General features: G+C 44.4%; 1 protein-coding gene across 1 annotated transcript in view; it reads right to left on the minus strand.

The window, feature by feature from the left end:
• tecta (tectorin alpha) overlaps positions 1–18197 on the minus strand; it is a 181224-nt gene that overhangs the window by 94328 nt on the left and 68699 nt on the right. The window contains exon 11 of the mRNA XM_043676399.1: positions 9490–9617. Coding sequence (XP_043532334.1) covers positions 9490–9617 — 128 coding nt within the window. The remainder of the gene's footprint in view (positions 1–9489; positions 9618–18197) is intronic.

Here is an 18197-nt window from a genome sequence, read left to right on the forward strand (position 1 = left end):
AAAAATCTATTATCTATAGGATTTCCCCAGAGAGAGGGTATTTCAAAGTGACCTTTTGGAGTGTGAAGCAATGTGAGCATCACTTGAAGTTATTCAAGGAGGAAGGAGGTGAGGGTCCCCTGTCTGTCAATCTTCAACACCACTGTTCATCCTGCCAGGGGAGATGAACTGGCTTGTTACCATCTACATGTACTGCACCTTTTGGGCTTTCAATAGTCCTTCCAAACCCACAACCTTGTCCACGGAGAAAGACAAGGGCAGCAGATAGAGCCATAGAGTCATAGAGATGTACAGCACAGAAACAGACTCTTTGGTCCAACTCATCCATGCTGACCAGTTACCCCAACCCAATCTAGTCCAACCTGCCAGCACCCAGTCCATATCCCTCCAAACCCTTCCTATTCATATACCCATCCAAATGCCTTTTAAATGCTGCAATTGTACCAGCCCCTACCACATCCTCTGACAGCTCATTCCACCCTCTGCGTGAAAACGTTGGCCCTTAGGTCTCTTTTATACCTTTCCCCTCTCACCCTAAACCTATGCCCTCTAGTTCTGGACTCCCCTGCCCCAGGGAAGAGCCTTAGTCTATTTATCCTATCCATGCCCCTCATTATTTTATGAATCTCTATAAGGCAACCCATCAGCCTCCGACCCTCCTGGGAAAACTGCCCCAGCCTATTCAATCTCTTCCCATAGCTCAAATCCTCCAACCCTGGCAACATCTTAGTAAATCTTTTCTGCCCCTTTCACGTTTCACAACATCCTTCCAATAGGAAGGAGACCAGAATTCCACGCAATATTCCAATAGTGGCCTAACGAATGTCCTGTACAGCCGCAACATGACCTCCCAACTCCTGTACTCAGTACTCTGACCAATAAAGGAAAGCATACCAAACACCTTCTTCACTATCGTAAATACCTGTGACTCCACTTTCAAGGAGCTATGAACCTCCATTCCAAGATCTCTTTGTTCAGCAATACTCCCTAGGACTTTACCATTCAGTGTATACGTCCTGCTAAGATTTGCTTTCCCAAAATGCAGCACCTCGCATTTATCTGAATTAAACTCCATCTGCCACCTCTCAGCCCATTGGCCCATGTATCCAAATGGCTAGTTCTCCCTCTATTCCATGAGATCTAACCTTGCTAACTAGTCTCCCATGAGGAACCTTGTCGAACGCTTTATTGAAGTCCATATAGATCACATCCACCATTCTGTCCTCATCAATCCTCTTTGCTACTTCTTCAAAAACCTCAATCAAATTTGTGAGACATGATTTTCCATGCACAAAGCCATGTTGACTATCCCTAAACAGTCCTCGCTTTTCGAAATACATGTAAACCCTGTCCCTCAGGATTCCCTCCAACAACTTGCTCACCACTGACGTCTGGCTCACTGGTCTATAGTTCCCAGGCTTGTCCTTACCACCCTTCTTAAACAGTGGCACCACGTTAGTCAACCTCCAATCTTCCGGCACCTCACCTGTGACTATCGATGATACAAATATCTCAGCAAGGGGCCCAGAAATCACTTCCCTTGCTTCTCTCAGAGTTCTAGGGTACACTTGATCAGGTCCTGGGGATTTATTCACTTTTATGTGTTTCAAGACATCCGGCACTTCCTCCTCTGTAATATGGACATTCTGCAAGATGTCACCATCTATTTCCCCACATTCTATACTTTCCATGTCCTTTTCCACAGTAAACGCTAATGCAAAATATTTGTTTAGTATCGCCCTCATCTCCTGCAGCTTCACACAAAGGCCGCCTTGCTGATCTTTGAGGGACCCTATTCTCTCCCTAGTTACCCTTTTGTCCTTAATGTATTTGTAAAATCCCTTTGGAATCTCTTTAACTCTATTTGCCAAAGCTATCTCATGTCCCCTTTTTGCCCTCCTGATTTCCCTCTTAAGTATACTCCAACTGCCATTATACTCTTCTAAGGATTCATTTGATCTATCCTGTCAATACCTGACATATGCTTCCTTGTTTTTCTTAACCAAACCCTCAATTTCTTTCGTCATCCAGCATTCCCTAAATCTACCAACCTTTGGATGTAGGTTTGCTCGCTGAGCTGAAAGGGTCATTTCCAGATGCTTCGTTACCTTACTAGGTAACGAAGGCTTTGCATGAGGCCCACTGAAGATGTTATTGAGTAAGACAACAAAATGTCTGGAAATGAACCTTCCAACTCAGCGAGCAAACCTACATCCAAAACCTCATCCTGAACTACAAATCTTCTCAAAACTCGCTATCTACCAACCTTTCATTTCACACTAACAGGAATATATGTCTCTGAATTCTCGTTATCATATTTCTGAAGGCTTCCCATATTCCAGCTGTCCATTTACCTGCGAATATCTGCCTCCAATTAGATTTTGAAAATTCTTGCCTAATGCTGTCAAAACTAGCCTTCCACCAGTTTAGAACTTCAACTTTTAGATCTGGTCTATCCTTTTCCATCACTATTTTAAAATGAATAGAATTATGGTTGCTGGATCCAAAGTGCTCCCCCACTGACATCTCAGTCACCTGCCCTGCCTTATTTCCCAAGAGTAGGTCAAGTTTTGTACCTTCTCTGGTGGTTACATCCACAAACTGAATCAGAAAATTGTCTTGTACACACTTAACAAATTCCTCTCCATCTAAACCCTTAATGCAATGGCAGTCCCAGTCCATGTTTGGAAAGTTAAAATCCCCTACCATAACCACCCTATTATTCTTACAGATAACTGAGATCTCCTTACAAATCTGTTTCTCAATTTTTCTCTGACTATGAGGGGTCTATAATACAATCCCAATAAGGTTATCATCCCTTTCTTATTTCTCAGTTTCACCCAAATAACTTCCCTAGATGTATTTCCGGGAATATCCTCTCTCAGTACAGCTGTAATGTTATCCTTTATCAAAAATGCCACTTCCCCTCCTCTCTTGCCTCCCTTTCTATCCTTCCTGTAGCATTTGTATCCTGGAACATTAAGCTGCCAGTCCTGCCCATCCCTGAGCCATGTTTCTGTAATTGCTATGATATCCCAGTCCCATGTTCCTAACCATGCCCTGAGTTCATCTGCCTTCCCTGTTAGGCCCCTTGCATTGAAATAAATGCAGTTTAATTTATCAGTCTTACCTTGTTCTCTGCTTTGTCCCTGCCTGCCCTGACTGTTTGAGTCACTTCTTTTCTCAAATGTACCAGTCTCAGATTGATCTCTTTCCTCACTATCTCCCTGGGTCCCCCCCACCCATCTATGTGACTGTATCTGCAGCTCTTCTCCTTCCTATAACTGCCATCCATCATATCCCCTTGCTCTTGTAAATTCCTCATTGCCTCGAACTGTCTCTCCAATCGATCCATTTGATCTGATAGGATTCACAACCAATGGCAGTTATTGCAGATATAATCCTCAGTAACACGTAAACTCTACCTGAACTCCCACATCCAACAAAAAGAGCATATAACTCTACTAAAGGCCATTTTTGCTTCTTCCAATCCACAGATCCAGAAAATAGCACAGTCTTATTACTCTACAAAACACTGCTGCAGACTAACTTAATACTTATGGCTTATATTTTTAAGTTTAATCAAGAGACTTAACGCAATAAAACATATGATCAAAAAAGAACCCATTTAACTGACTACTGCAGACTTACTGTAAGGCTACACTTAAAAATATCCACTTATCTGTTTCTGTGCTGTGACCTCTCCCAAGCAGGTTCCTCCAAGATTAGTTGTAAAATTCATGGTTTGTTAATTTTCCCAGATGCACTCCAATGTCCAGCAATACATGAATTCAAACAGCAAAGGCAGTAACTGTGCAGGTTCACTGTTGTGTCCGTTAGCAGTGTAGGTTTCTTTCTCTCTGTCTCTCTCTCTCTCTCTCTCTCCCCTCCACAGACTGACCATGTTCTGCCTTTGTCTGTTACTCTCCCTTTTAAAAGTGCTGTTGTTTTGACTTTCTTTTTCTCCAAAGTTCCAAAACAATGTAACATGTAAAACAGTAATTGCTGCTCCTGGAATTCAAGGAAATCACCTCCAACACCTAAAATACCTCAAAAAAGGAGCAGCCTGTCACAGCCAGAAATTTTTCCTGTCCTCCAGTTTGGATTACCCAGAATCCTCAAGTACCCCTCCAAGTCACTCACCATCCTGACTTGGAAATATATCGTCATTCCTTCAGTGTCACTGGGTCAAAATCCTGGAATTCCCTTCCTCAGAGCATTGTGGGTCAACCCACAGCAGGTAGACTGCAATGGTTCAAGAACGCAGCTCACCCCCACCTTCTATAGGGATGAGCAATAAATACTGGCCAGTCAGCGAAGCCCAAATCCCACAATATGAATAAATTTTTAAAAAGTTAATGTCCTGATCTTTCTGGGAAGGTATGTCCAATTGGGAGGCAACACGCTGCAGGTCAAGGTGACCGTGAGCATGGACACTAATGGGAACATCCTTCAACCACCCTCCAACTTTGTGATCAGAAGGATCTGAGGCAACCTGACACTTGTGAGGCAGTGTAGAGTGTGCCAAATCTGTGGTAGGTGAGGACACATGGCAGTAGATTGCAAAGTGACCCTCAGCAGGAACTGCAAACAGGAGGGCCACCTGACCAAGGACTTCATGGAGTAAAGGGGCTGCAACTGTGTGGAGAAGCAGGCCACCTAAACAAGATCTGCTCAAGACAGAGTGTCACATATGCTCAGATGGCCAGAGGTGGCAACGCAAGCCATGGACCCTCTATAATGACAGTGAGGTGCCACCCTCCAGCAGGAACACTGAACCTAGAGTCACCCAGTAGTCAGGCAGTGGACAAAGGTGAAGACCATGGAGAGCCCCCACAGTCCCACAGCAGAATGGAAAGAGGCAGCTGCATGATGGATACACCAGCAGCTCCCTCTGAAGGTGAAGGCGTGCAGAGGGAAGGCCATCAACAAATAAACGAGCCACAGCACCACGGGGGGAGAAGGGGAGGAGGCACCCCAATCCAGAAATGCCACCCGTCCAGAGGGGCCTTGGGACACCCAACCCCCTGCCATTGGGAACCAAGAGGTACCCACCGCACCACAGCTCCAGGCAACTGGATGCAGAGACACTCCAAATCAGGAGCACACACGACAACCCCTCTGTCAGACTCCAAGCTGGACCACCCTGGCTTCATCCTCCACAACTACGCCAGATCAGGGCAACCTCTCCCCCTCCCCCCATCCCATCCCAGCGAGAAGCAGGGCAGCTACCTCAGCCTTGCGAAGGTGCAATGGTTCACCCATACCAGAGAGATGCAGGAACTTGCTCTGTAACAAGACCATGGGTAAATGGACATTGGGCACTTGGTAATCTAAAATTATCCTAAATGAGTTTAAAAATTGGTAGTATTAACATGCATAGTGTAGCCAGACCTGCTGAGATTTTCCAACAATTTCTGATTTTGTTGCTGGTTACAACTTATTCCTTTTGCTTCCACAAGCTGCAGCAAGCTTGCAACACAGATATTGATGCATAGTCCATCGTCTATAGACATGAAGCTAGCTGTCAGTCTGGAACAGTCATATTCGAGGCTACACAGAGACTCAAACAAACGCATAATTCGAAAGCGAGACATAACACCTCACAGGAGGCTCACTGATGATGTTATCTAGTATGGTGATGAAACATCTGAAAATGAACCTTCCAGCTCAGTGAGCATACTTACATTGAGAACCCCAACCTGAACTACAAATTTTCTCAAAAATCACTAACTCAAACAAACAGATGTAGAGCCAAAACAATCAAACCAACGCTGTCACAAAGCTGGTTCCTTTTTTCTAAAAACAGTTCCTTTTCTCAAGGAGATTGTGTCCTTGATTTTCTTTCAGAGGGGTCATAAAACTGGGCTCCAAATCGGCTGAGTTGGTACAGTGATGAGAAGGGCATTGGGAGGCCTTTTTGTTTATACGTAAACAGATGAGACTTTAGGCCAAAGCTTTTATGTTTTAGAAGTGACTTGTGTAATGAAAGGAGAGTGGTCAGTCCTAAAAGCTGAAGTCTTGAATGGCGGTGCAGGCTCGAAGGGCTGAATGGCCTACTCCTGCACCTATTGTCTATTGTCTATTGTTTGGGTCAGTTCAGCAGTGGGCTGTGTGGAAACAGGCTGCTAGACTCTCTCTCCTTCTGCCCTTCTAACTTCGACCTGTAAGCCTTTGTTTCATTTTTGCTCTGTGTTTAAGGGGTTTGTTTATTGGGACTGTTGTGCATATTTGGAACAACATAATTAAGTCTAGTTTGGAGAGACTGAGTTCTGTAGGTATTCTTTATTCTGTTCTTTGTGTTTCATTCCGTAATTTTGTGAATAAATTTTTGTCTGTTTTAAAACCCAGTGGTCAACTTCGCTAAATTACTTTAGTAATTGTCTCTGTAAACTTACTGAAACAAATAGGAAAGTTACAGTCTGGGCTGCCTGCTTAGGAATGTTTTGAGGTGGTCTGGCCTAGTCCATAACAATGCAAACACGATACTTCATTTCCAGTGCACTGTGATCCATGCTACTATAGTGTCCTCGATATGCTTTCTTCATTCTCTGCCTCCCACTACATTCGGTTGTGCTCCCTGGTTGCACAGCTGGGTTGGAGGGAACTTTCTTGACAGTGAAGCCTAGTGGCCTTGGAGGTTAGGTAGGGAGATTCTGAAGTTGTTTGTGTCTAAATGGCCCAGACTGAGAGCATTCTTGTCAGAGGCAAGTGATTGGGCTTGGGCTTGAATTTCCAAGGGTCAAGTTGAGGACAGCTAGGGTAGAGGTGCAGTGCTTGTTCACCACTGGACAGGCCCTGAGAAGAGATTTCTGAGGGTCCTGAGGACCAATGGCTGAGATGTCCACAGAAGGAATGGTAAACATGCTGTCATTACCTGTAAGACAAGTGGAGGTGAAGGGATCACAGCCAGTGGTTAGATGTGATTTGTAACGAATGACCCTGACAGTGGGTTTGCTGTGAGTATGGAACAGGGAGTGGGACTGATTCATTGATAGGGCATGAACCTCTGGAGTAATAGTCCCAGCATTCTCCTGCAAGATCCAGAATTCCCTCCTTGAGGATCCCAATGTCAGGCATCCTCTATTAACCTGGTCTGCCCTATTCTGGGCTGACTTCTCGTGTAATGAAAGAAAGAGATTGAGCTGAAAAATGTGTGGCGCGACATTTTAATAATGGAAGTGATGGTTTAAAGATGGTGAGGTGTTGTTTGGGAATGAAGAGACGGTGCAGGGTCAGTGATGTAGGGGGTTGGGGCTGGAGACTGGGTGTGGGCAGATATTGTAGGCAATAATGGGCATGGCAGAACATGGATCTTGGTAGGAGGTGGGTGCAGTAGCAGAGATAGAGGGCAGGGTGGCAGAGAGAAGTATGTGGCACTTACCCTGGCAGAGCAGAGAAGGTCATTCACCTTGTAGAGCAGTTGTCACCTTGATCATGTCCGATGAATGTTTCCCCAAGACATCTAATATTCGAGTACCTGCCTTGGTCATGGTTTAATAGAGTGAAGTATTTTTCTGGGTGGAAGTGGGTACTGCGGATGCTGGAGATTACAGTTAAGATTAGAGTGGTGCTGGAAAAGCACAGCAGATCAGGCAGCATCCGAGGAGCAGGAAAATCAACGTTTTGGCCAAAAAGCCCTTCATCAGGAATGAGGCTTGGAACCTCGGGGGTGGAGAGATAAATGGGAGGGGGTGGGGATGGGGAGAAGGTAGCTGAGAATGCAATAAGTGAATGTAGGTCAGGGTAAAGGTGATAGGTCAGATGGGAGGGTGGAGCAGATAGGTGGGAAGGAAGATTGACAGTTGGGACAGCTCACTAGGACAGTGCTGAGCTGGAAGGTTGGAACTGGGGTGAGGTGGGAGGAGGAGAAATGAGGAAACTGGTGAATTCCGCATTGATGCCATGGGGTTGAATGGTCCCGAGGCGGAAGATAAAGTGTTCTTCCTCCAGGTGTCAGGTGGTGAGGGAGCGGCAGTGGAGGAGGCCCAGGACCTGCATGTCCTCGGCAGAGTGGGAGGGGGAGTTGAAATGTTCAGCCGTGGGGCGGTGGGGTTGATTGGTGCGGGTGTCCCAGAGATGTTCTCTGAAGGGCTTTGGGAGAAGGCGTCCGGTCTCCCCAATGTAGAGGAGACCGCATCGGGAGCAACGGATACAGTAAATGACATGTGTGGAAGTGCAGGTGAAACTTTGATGGATGTGGAAGGCTCCTTTGGGACCTTGGACAAAGGTGAGGGGGGAGGTGTGGGCGCAGGTTTTGCAATTCCTGTGGTGGCAGGGGAAAGTACCGGGAGGGGATGGTGGGTTGTTAGGGGGCGTGTACCTGACCAGGTAGTTGAGGACGGAATGGTCTTTATGGAAATCAGATAGGGGTGGGGAGGGAAATATCTCCCTGGTGGTGGGGTTCATTTGTAGGTGGCGGAAATAATGGCGGATGATACGATTTATGCAGAGGTTGGTGGGGTGGAAGGTGAGGACTGGGGGGTTCTGTCCTTGTTGCGGTTGGAGGGGTGGGATTAGAGGGTGGAGGTGCAGGATGTGGATGAGATGCATTGGAGGACATCTTCAACCACGTGGGAGGGAAAATTGCGGTCTTTAAAGAAGGAGACCATCTGGTGTGTTCTGTGGTAGAACTGGTCTTCCTGGGAGCAGAGGCAGAGGAATTGGGAATACGGGATAGCAATTTTGCAGGATATGTAAACTAGGTAGCTGTGGGAGTTGGTGGGTTTGTAGAAAATGTCAGTGTTGAGTCGGTCATCATTGATGGAGATGGAGAGGTCCAAGAAGGAGAGGGAGGTGTCAGAGATGGTCCAGGTAAATTTAAGGTCAGGGTGGAATGCGTTGGTGAAGTTGATGAACTGTTCAACCTCCTCCAATGCAGCAATCAATGTAACGGAGGAAAAGGTGGAGAGTGGGGCCGGTGTAACTCCGGAAGATGTAGCTGACAAAGAGGCATAGCTGGGGCCCATGCGGGTGCCCATGGCTACCCCTTTTATCTGGGGGAAGTGGGAGGACTTGAAGGAGAAATTGTTGAGGGTGAGGGTCAGCCAAATGAATAAGAGTGTCAGTGGAAGGGCACTGGCGGGACGTTGAGAGAGGAAGAAACAGAGGGCTTGAAGGCCCTAGTCATGGGGACTGGATATCCATGGTGAAGATGAGGCGTTGGGGGCCAGGGAAATGGAAGTCTTGGAGGAGGTGAAGGGCGTGAGTGGTGTCCCGAATGTATGTGGGATGTTCCTCGACCAGGGGGGAAAGGACAGTATCGAGATAGGTGGAGATGAATTCAGTGGGGCAGGAGCAGGCTGAGACAATGGGTCAGCCTGGGGAGTCAGACTTGTGAAGTTTTTTTCTGATTAATTGAACTCATTTTAAATTTACGTGTAATGAACATATTGGCTTGATTCCAATACGTAGCTTTCAGAAATCCCCATGATCTAGAAAATTAATTGGAAGAGATAGTTTGCTTCATAATACAAGTCGATTACTCACATGCAGTGACCTCTGTCCCATTGCAAAGAATGGGAAAGTAATTGATAGATGAATTTCTGGAGATCCACCATCATCAACCTTTGGAGTTTCACTGTCTGAGCTCCTGGTTCCAAATTGATACAGTAATTCTAAACACAACACTGAAAAATAGATAGAGCTGTTTGAAATGGAGAACTTTCATGCTGAAAACACTCTGTAACTTGTCCTACATCACTGACCTCCATTACACGCCATTGTCAGAAAGCAGTAAATCAGCAGAGCCAGACAGCTGGGAATCATGATCCTACAACAAAAAAAGACAGTGTGATTGGGTAGCTGGATAGACATGTTTCTTCATCAAAAATAACTTTCCTTTCACCACGGTTGCTGGTTGCAGCAAACCCCCTTCAGTCCTTATCTTCCCAGTTAGATATGAATGTATTTTCTTTTCAAATCCACCCATCCTAACCAATTAGGGCACATATGCTTCTTCAAAGAGAGACTTTTTGTTTCAAGACCTGTTTATCTAGCTTAATTTTGGGGTATCCTTTTAGTTGGGTTCCTTTCCATCTGATTTGGGAACCACAATTGCCTCTGACATCACAAAAAAACACTCAAGCTTTTTATTCAAGCTTCACCATCCTGTGAGTCTGTCCTAGCTCCATGTCTATCTCTTGGGACTCATTGGATTCACTCAGGCTTCCATCCTACTCTCAAAAGCAGAGTGAGATTGTGGTGTTTCACCCTCCTAAAGCACTGCTCATGCCTCTATATCCAAGGTGTCTCCTCCTTTGTCCAGAGTAATTTTAAAAAACCTGTTTGTGGCATGTGTGCATCATTGGCTAAGCCAACATTTACTGTGGAGGAACTGGGCAGCTTGTTTGGGCATTTCAGAGGGCAGTTAAGAGTCAAACAAATTGCTGTAGATCTGGGGTAGATGTAGGTCAGACTGGATGAGGGTGGCTGATTTCCTTCCCTTGAAGGGACATTACTGAAATCAACAAACCAGATGGATCTTTGTGATAACCAGCATTTAAATGGATATCATTTGGGACTAGCTTTTGTTTATTCCACATTTTTTATTGAATTCAAATTTCATTATCTGCCACAGTGAGGCTCAAACCCATGCCCCCAAAACATTAGCCTTGGATTACTAGAACCAGTGCATTACCAGTGTGGTACCACCTCCTGTTTAGTAAAAATATTTGTGAAGATGCTGGAATAGCTCTTGTTCTTCCAAAGCACCATCACTTTGTAGGAAGTTCAGAGAAGGTTTATTAGACTAACAGCCCAAAGGAGGATGTTGTTTTATAAGAAAAGGATGAACAGGATAGACTTTCATTCACTAGAGGAGAGCAAGAAGCAACTTGATTGAGACATGGAAAATCTTGAAGGGTCTTAACATGTGGATGTGGAAAGGATATTTCTTTTTTAATTCATTCCTGGGATGCGGGTGTCACTGGCTGGGCCAATATTTATTCCAAGTGGCCCTTGAGAAGGGGGTGATGAAATCTCATTGTTGATAACGCCATTGAATTTCAAAGGACAGGTGGTTAGATTGTCACTTTTTGGAGATGATCATTGCCTGGCACTTGGTACCTCACTCTCCAGCTAACCTAAGGGTACAGCAGTAACCAGAGAGAAAATCAATCTGTGGAGAAAGAACAGACTGAACAATTTGACAGACCAGCAAAAATTGTGAGTATCTATGGTGACCTGGTTCACTGACTGCAGACTCATGCCGTGTAGTCCTTTCCTGATTCATGTTAAGCTAACTGGGTAAATAAATACTGTATACACTGGTTGAGGAGTCTGCGGGGTCTTAAGTTCCAGACATTGGTCTCTCAGTGGCTCATTGTGGATCCTGGCCTGGTCTCTCAGCAGCTCGTAGTGGGTCCTGGCCTGGTCTTTCAGTTGGCTCATGGTGTGTCCCGGCCTGATCCCTCAGCAGCTGTTTGCAGTGTCTTGGCTCAGCATGTGAGTGAATCCTTCCCAGGCATGTTCCTGAGACACTGGGGGAGATCGGAGTGATGGCCGTTTCAGCTGCAGTGACAGTATCTGCGGTGGCCTCAGTGAGGTTTCCCGGAGTGTGAGATAAACTCATCAAAGAATGATGAACTTTTAACTTATTCCTTTATTTTCCTAGTTTAAAGTTTGAAAGACTTTAATGTTAACTATTACCTTATTTCTTTATTTTTCTACTATACAGAGTACTGGGCTAATGTAAGATTCTTGATGCTGTAGATGAGCAGAGAGATCTCGGTGTCCATATACATAGATCCCTGAAAGTTGCCACCCAGTTTGATAGGTTTGTAAAGGAAGCATACGGTGTCTTAGCTTTTATTGGTAGAGAGACTGAACTTCAGAACCATGAGGTCATGCTGCAGCTGTACAAAACTCTGGTGCGGCTGCAGTTTGAGTATTGTGTATAGTTCTATAGGAAGGATGTGGAAACATTGGAAAGGATGCAGAGGAGATTTACTAGGATGTTGCCTGGTATGGAGAGAGATATGGAGGTCTTATGAGAAAAGGCTGAGGAATTTGAGGCTGTTTTCGTTAGAAAGAAGAAGGTTAAAAGGTGATTTGATAAAGGCATACACGATGATCAGAGGATTAGATAGGATGGACAAAGAGAGCCTTTTTCCACCATGGCAAGCATGAGGGGGCATAGCTTTAAATTGAGGATTGATAGATATAGGACAGATGTCGAGGTAGGTTGTTTCCTCAGAGAGTAGTAGGGGCGTGGAACGTTCTGCCTGCACCAATAGTAGACTCACCACGTTTAAGGGCATTTAAATAGTCATTGGATAAATATATGGATGATAATGGAATATTGTAGATTAGATCGGCTTCAGATTGGTTTCATAGGTTGGTGCAATATAGAGGGCTGAAGGGTCTGTACTGCGCTGTAATGTTCTATGTTCTATTCTATGCAGTAATGCTTAACTTTTTAACTTTGTTTCTTTTACTACTTTGTATCTAGGTTTTTATATACCGAGGTACCATTGTTCCTAAGATGGCGCCACGTGTGGCGACATTATGCACGTTTCACTGTTCTCCTGTACTTTTGTATTTGAGTACATGTGATAATAAAATCTAAATCTAACTTATCAGTTCAAACCTGGATATTGTCCAAATCTTCTTGCATTTGGACATGAACTGCTTCAGTATCTGAGAAATTGCAAATTGTGATGAACATTGGATACAATAATCAGAAAACATCCCCACTGCTATCCTTATGGTAGATGGAAGGTCATTGATGAAGCTGCTGCTGATGGTCGGGCCCAGGACACTACCATGAGAGACTCTTGCTGGAATTCTGGAGCTGAGATGACTGACCTCCAATAACTACAACCATTTTCCTATGTGCCATGTATGACTCCAACTAGAAAAGGGTTTGCCCCCCATTACCCATTGATTCCAGTTTTGCTAGGGCTCCTTGATGACAGACTCAGTCAAATGTAGCCTTGATGGCAAGGACAAAGCTAACTGACCACAACAATGTGATCTAAGGATCCATTCAAAAGGGGAGAGGAAATGGAAATATAATTGGAAAAAAGGGATTGTTCACTGTGGCCATGAGCAAGAGTCCCAAAGGCTGTGCTACCTGCTCAGTGCCAGCATTATGGACATCTCCTCAGGGCTGGGAGGAACTTTGAGAGAGAGAGGAGGGATTAATTGTTGTCATCACATTGGTTCCAAAGTCATTAGTAGGACCAGAAAAGCATTTAGACAGTTTAGAAGTTGAATTACAATGCAGAACCTCAAAGATAATAATCTCTGGATTAATACTTGACCTACAGAAAAAATGGAAGAGGGTAAATCAAATCAAAGTTTTAAGTGCCTGGCTCAGAGATTGTTGTGGGCAAAATGGGTTTCAGTTTGCTGGACACTGCTCTCAGTACTGAGGGAGAAAGGAGCTGTTCTGGTGGGATAGGCTGCACCTGAACTATGTTAGGACCAATGTCCTTTTGAATTGAATAACTAGGGTATAAAGAGTGCTTTAAACCAGTTAGGATTGGGCGTGTGATGGTTCCAAGAAGAGATATGTAGGCTTACTGAGCATAACGTTATGGCAGCATTGCAAGACATCCATTGAGGTAGTGATGCCCAAAAGGCACAGAATGTACAAGTATTAAAAAATAACAGCAAATAGGGTGAAAATAGGAAAAATGGATAAAAGATAACATTAATTGCTCTTTCCTTAAAAGCACATAAAACAAAATTAATGCATTTACAGCATAAATAGAGATGAATTGCATATGGTTTTATAGCCATCAGGGAGATGTGGGTTATAGGGAGACCAGGGTGAGGAATAAAATGTTTAGGGTACATATGACTTTTCAAAAGGAGAAGCAGAAAGGAAAATGTGGAGGGATTGTTTTGTTATGGGATGGAATAAGTATGATAGCAAGAAATAATCTTGGATCTGAATGTGCAAACTCCATCTTGGTGGAGGTAAGAAATAAGCAGGGGACAAAGGCTACTGGACAATGTATAGTTTGAGGTCGTCTGACTGTAGCTTTATAGTAGAACATAGAATAAACGAAGAGATAATGGGGACACTCATGAGGTGTGAATGTTATTTACCACTTATCAGCCCAAGCCTGGATATTGTCCATTTGGACATGGACTGCTTCAGTATCTGAGGAGTGGCAAATAGAACATAGAACATAGAACATTACAGCGCAGTACAGGCCCTTCGGCCCTCAATGTTGCGCCGACCTGTCATACCAATCTGAAGCCCCTCTAACCTACACTATTCCATGTAACATGGTGCTGAACATTGTGCAATCATCAGCAAACATCCCCACTTCTGATCTTATGAAGCAGGGAAGGTTATTGATGAAGTGGCTGAAGAATGTTGGGCCTAGAACACTACCCTGAGGAACTCCTATAGAGATGTCCTGGAGCTGAGACGATCGACCTTCAATAATCACAATTATCTTCCCATGTATCAGGTATGACTCCAACCAGTAAAGAATTTTCCCAAAGAATCCAGTTTTAGTTAGGGCTCCTTGATATCACAATCCATCAAAAGTGGTCTTAATGTTAAGGACAGTCACTTTCACCCCACCTCTGGAAATCAGCTCTTTGTCCATATTTGGACCAAGGCTATAATGAGGTCAGGAGCTGAATTGTCCTGGTGGTACTCAAACTGAGCATCAATGAGTCATGGTAAACTGGAGAATATATAACTTGACAACATTGATCGAAATTGTCATCAAATGAAAGGTGGGAATTAACAAAATACTGCTCAGAAATTGAAAGGCTTTATCAAAAGCAATATGGAAGCAGAACACCAAATCCCTTTAAAAGGAATTAAAATAATATTTGAAAGAGAGAGGATTACAATTTGGGGAAAAGGCTAATGGGACTGATTTAATTTTTTTCTAATGAAAGGTTATCAACCCAAGATGTTAACTCAGTTGTCTCTCAACATTGGCTGTGTATTTCTAACTTCGTCCATTTCAGATTTTCAGCATGTGCAGAATTTTACTTTAGTTTTGGAAGTAAGCATGTGTGCTTGTTCCATTGAGATCATGAACAACTGCTCCAAAATCACTGACAGAGATTACGGGCCTCCATTTAAGGTTCACAAGACTACCTATATTTACCATTTTAAACATTATTCTAATTTGAGGAGGCTGTACTCAGACTTTAAAGTCCAAATGATTTATAGTTTATTAGGGCATTGTATAATTCTAGTTCAAAGAAATGCAGTGCACACTTCATTTCAACGTAAAAGGGTTTGTTGACCATCTCACACTAACCAGATTCATGGGGAACATTGAATTCAAGTTAGATAATAAGTTAGAATAGATCTTCTCCAATCAACCTGTTCAGAGATGTTCATACACACCTCTAGAACAAGAGGGTTTTGAATCTGGGCCTCCTAACTCAGAGGTAGGGACATCACCACTGCATCACGTGAGCCTTTTAATGAATGGGAAGTTATTTTTTCAGAACATTACTTCACTCATTTAATTCCAGTTCCAGAATTCCAACTATCTCACTGTTGCAAATGCTACCAGAACTATTTCACTGTGATTCAAAAGGATACAATGGGACACCCAGTTTCTGTGGAACATATGAAGCATTCTATTTTGATTTACTGGTGAATTCTGGCCATCTTGCTCCAGTTCACCATGACTGGATGATCGCACGTAGAGTCACAGAGTCATTCAGCATGGAAACAGACCCATCGGTCCACCCAGTCCACACTGACCATACTCCCAAAGTAAACTAGTCCCACCTACCTGCGCTTGGCCCATATCCCTCCAAACCTTTCTTATTCATGTACTTACCTAGATGTCTGTTAAATGTTGTAATTGTACCTGCATCCACCACTTCCTTGGGAAGTTCATTCCACACTTGAATCACTCTCTGTGAAAAAAAATTGCCTCATGTCTTTTAAAAATCTTTCTCCTCTCACCTTAAAAATATGCCTCATAGTCTTGAAATTCCCCATGCTGGGAAAAAAAAATCTTCCATTCACCTTATCTATACCCCTCATTATTTTATAAACCTCTATAAGATTACCCCTCAACCTCCTATGTTCCAATGAAAAAAGTCCCAGCCTATAAAGTCCCTGGCTCCTTCACGTGCAGGAAGTGTGTTCAACTGCAGCTCCTGTTAGACCGCATGATGGCTCTGGAGCTGTGGATTGACTCACTTTGGAACATTCGCGATGCTGAGGAGGTTGTGGATAGCACGTTAAGTGAATTGGTCACACCGCAGATTAGGATTGTTGAGGGAGAAAGGGAATGGGTGACCAAAAGGCAGAGCAAGAGTAGGAAGGCAGTGTAGGGGTCCCCTGTAGTCATCTCCCTCCAAAACAGGTCGACCATTTCAGATACTGTTGGAGAACCTGGCTCACCAAGGGAAGGCAGCCAGGTTCATGGCACTGTGGCTGGCTCTGCTGTTCAGAAGGGTGGGAAAAAGTGTGGAAGGGCTATAGTCATAGGGGAGCTGAAAATGTGTTGCTGGAAAAGCGCAGCAGGTCAGGCAGCATCCAGGGAACAGGGGATTCAATTGTAAGGGGAGTAGATAGGCGGTTCTGTGTTGAAAATGTGGCTCCCGAATGGGATGTTGCCTCCCAGGTGCACAGGCCTGGCATGTCTCATAATAAAAGCAAATTACTGCGGATGTTGGACAAAGGGTCAGTTAGACTCAAAATGTCAGCTCTTTTCTCTCCTTACAGATGCTGCCAGACCTGCTGAGATTTTCCAGCATTTTCTCTCCTGGCATGTCTCAGACAGGCTGCAGAACATTCTGAAGTGGGAGGGTGAACAGCCAGCTGTCGTGGTGCATATAGGCACCTTTGATATAAGTTTTAAAATGTAGGGCATTTTTAAGCAGAATACAAGCAGAATTTAGGGACTTAGGAGCCAAGTTAAAAAGTAGGACCTCAGAGGTAGTAATCTCAGGATTGCTACCAGTGCCAAGCACTAGTTAGAGTAGAACTGAAAAAATAGACAGGATGAATGCGTGGCTTGAGAGATGGTGCAAGAGGGAGGGGTTCAGATTTTTGGGACATTGGGACCGGGTCTGAGGGAGGTGGGACTATTACAAATTGGACGGTCTACACCTGGGCCGGACTGGAACCAATGCCGTTGGAGGTGCTTTTGCTAACGTTGTTGGGGAGGGTTTAAACTAATGTGGCAGGGTGATGGGAACCAAATGAGGAGGTTAGTGGACAGGAAGGAGGTAGTAACTGAAGCCTGGAAGGAATTAGATAATAAAGTCAGTGTGACTAAGGGGAAGATGATGAACACAAAGGGACAGGTGGTTTGTGGTGCAAGAAGTGTAGTAAGTATGACAGATGAAAGTGGAGCTTGGATTAGTACCTGGGAATATGATATTACTGTTATTACTAAGACTTGGTTAAGGGAAGGGCAAGATTGGCAACTAAATATCCCAGGATATAGATGCTTCAGGTGGGATGGCGAGGGAGTAAAAGGGATGGAGGAGTTGCATTACTAGTCAGGAAGGGTTTCACAGCTGTGCTGAAGGAGGGCATTGTGGAGGACTCGAGCAGTGAGGCAGTATGGGCAGAACTCAGAAATAGGAACAGTGTGGTAACAATGTTGGGGCTGTACTACAGGCCTCCCAACAGTGAGCATGAGACAGAGGCACAAATACATAAACAGATTATGGAAAGGTGTAGGAGTGACAGAGTGGTGGTGATGGGAGACTTTAGTTGTACCAATACTGACTGGGATTTATGTTAGAGGTCGAGATGGAGCAGAATTTGTAAGGAGCATCCAGAAGGGTTTTCCAGAGTAGAATGTAAATAGTCCAACCTGGGAAGGGGCCATACTAGACCTGGTGTTGGGGAATGAGCCCAGCCAGGTGGTTGAAGTTTCAGTAGGGGATTACTTCAGCAGGGGAATAGTGATCACAATTCCAGATTGGTAACTAAATATCCCAGGATATAGATGCTTCCGGTGGGATAGAGAGGGAGGTAAAAGGGGTGGAGGAGTTGCATTTCTGGTCAGAGAGGATATCACAGCTGTGCTGAAGGAGGGCACTATGGAGGACTTGAGCAGTGAGGCAATATGGGCAGAGCTCAGAAATAGGAAGGGGTGCGGTAACAATGTCGGGATTGTACTACAGGCCTTCCAACAGCAAGCGTGAGATAGAGATACAAATATGTAAACAGATTAGTAAAAGATGTAGGAGCAACAGGATGGCAGTGATGGAAGATTCTAATTTTCCCAACATTG

The sequence above is a fragment of the Chiloscyllium plagiosum genome, chromosome 35 (assembly GCF_004010195.1).
Source record: "Chiloscyllium plagiosum isolate BGI_BamShark_2017 chromosome 35, ASM401019v2, whole genome shotgun sequence".
NCBI lineage: Eukaryota > Metazoa > Chordata > Chondrichthyes > Orectolobiformes > Hemiscylliidae > Chiloscyllium > Chiloscyllium plagiosum.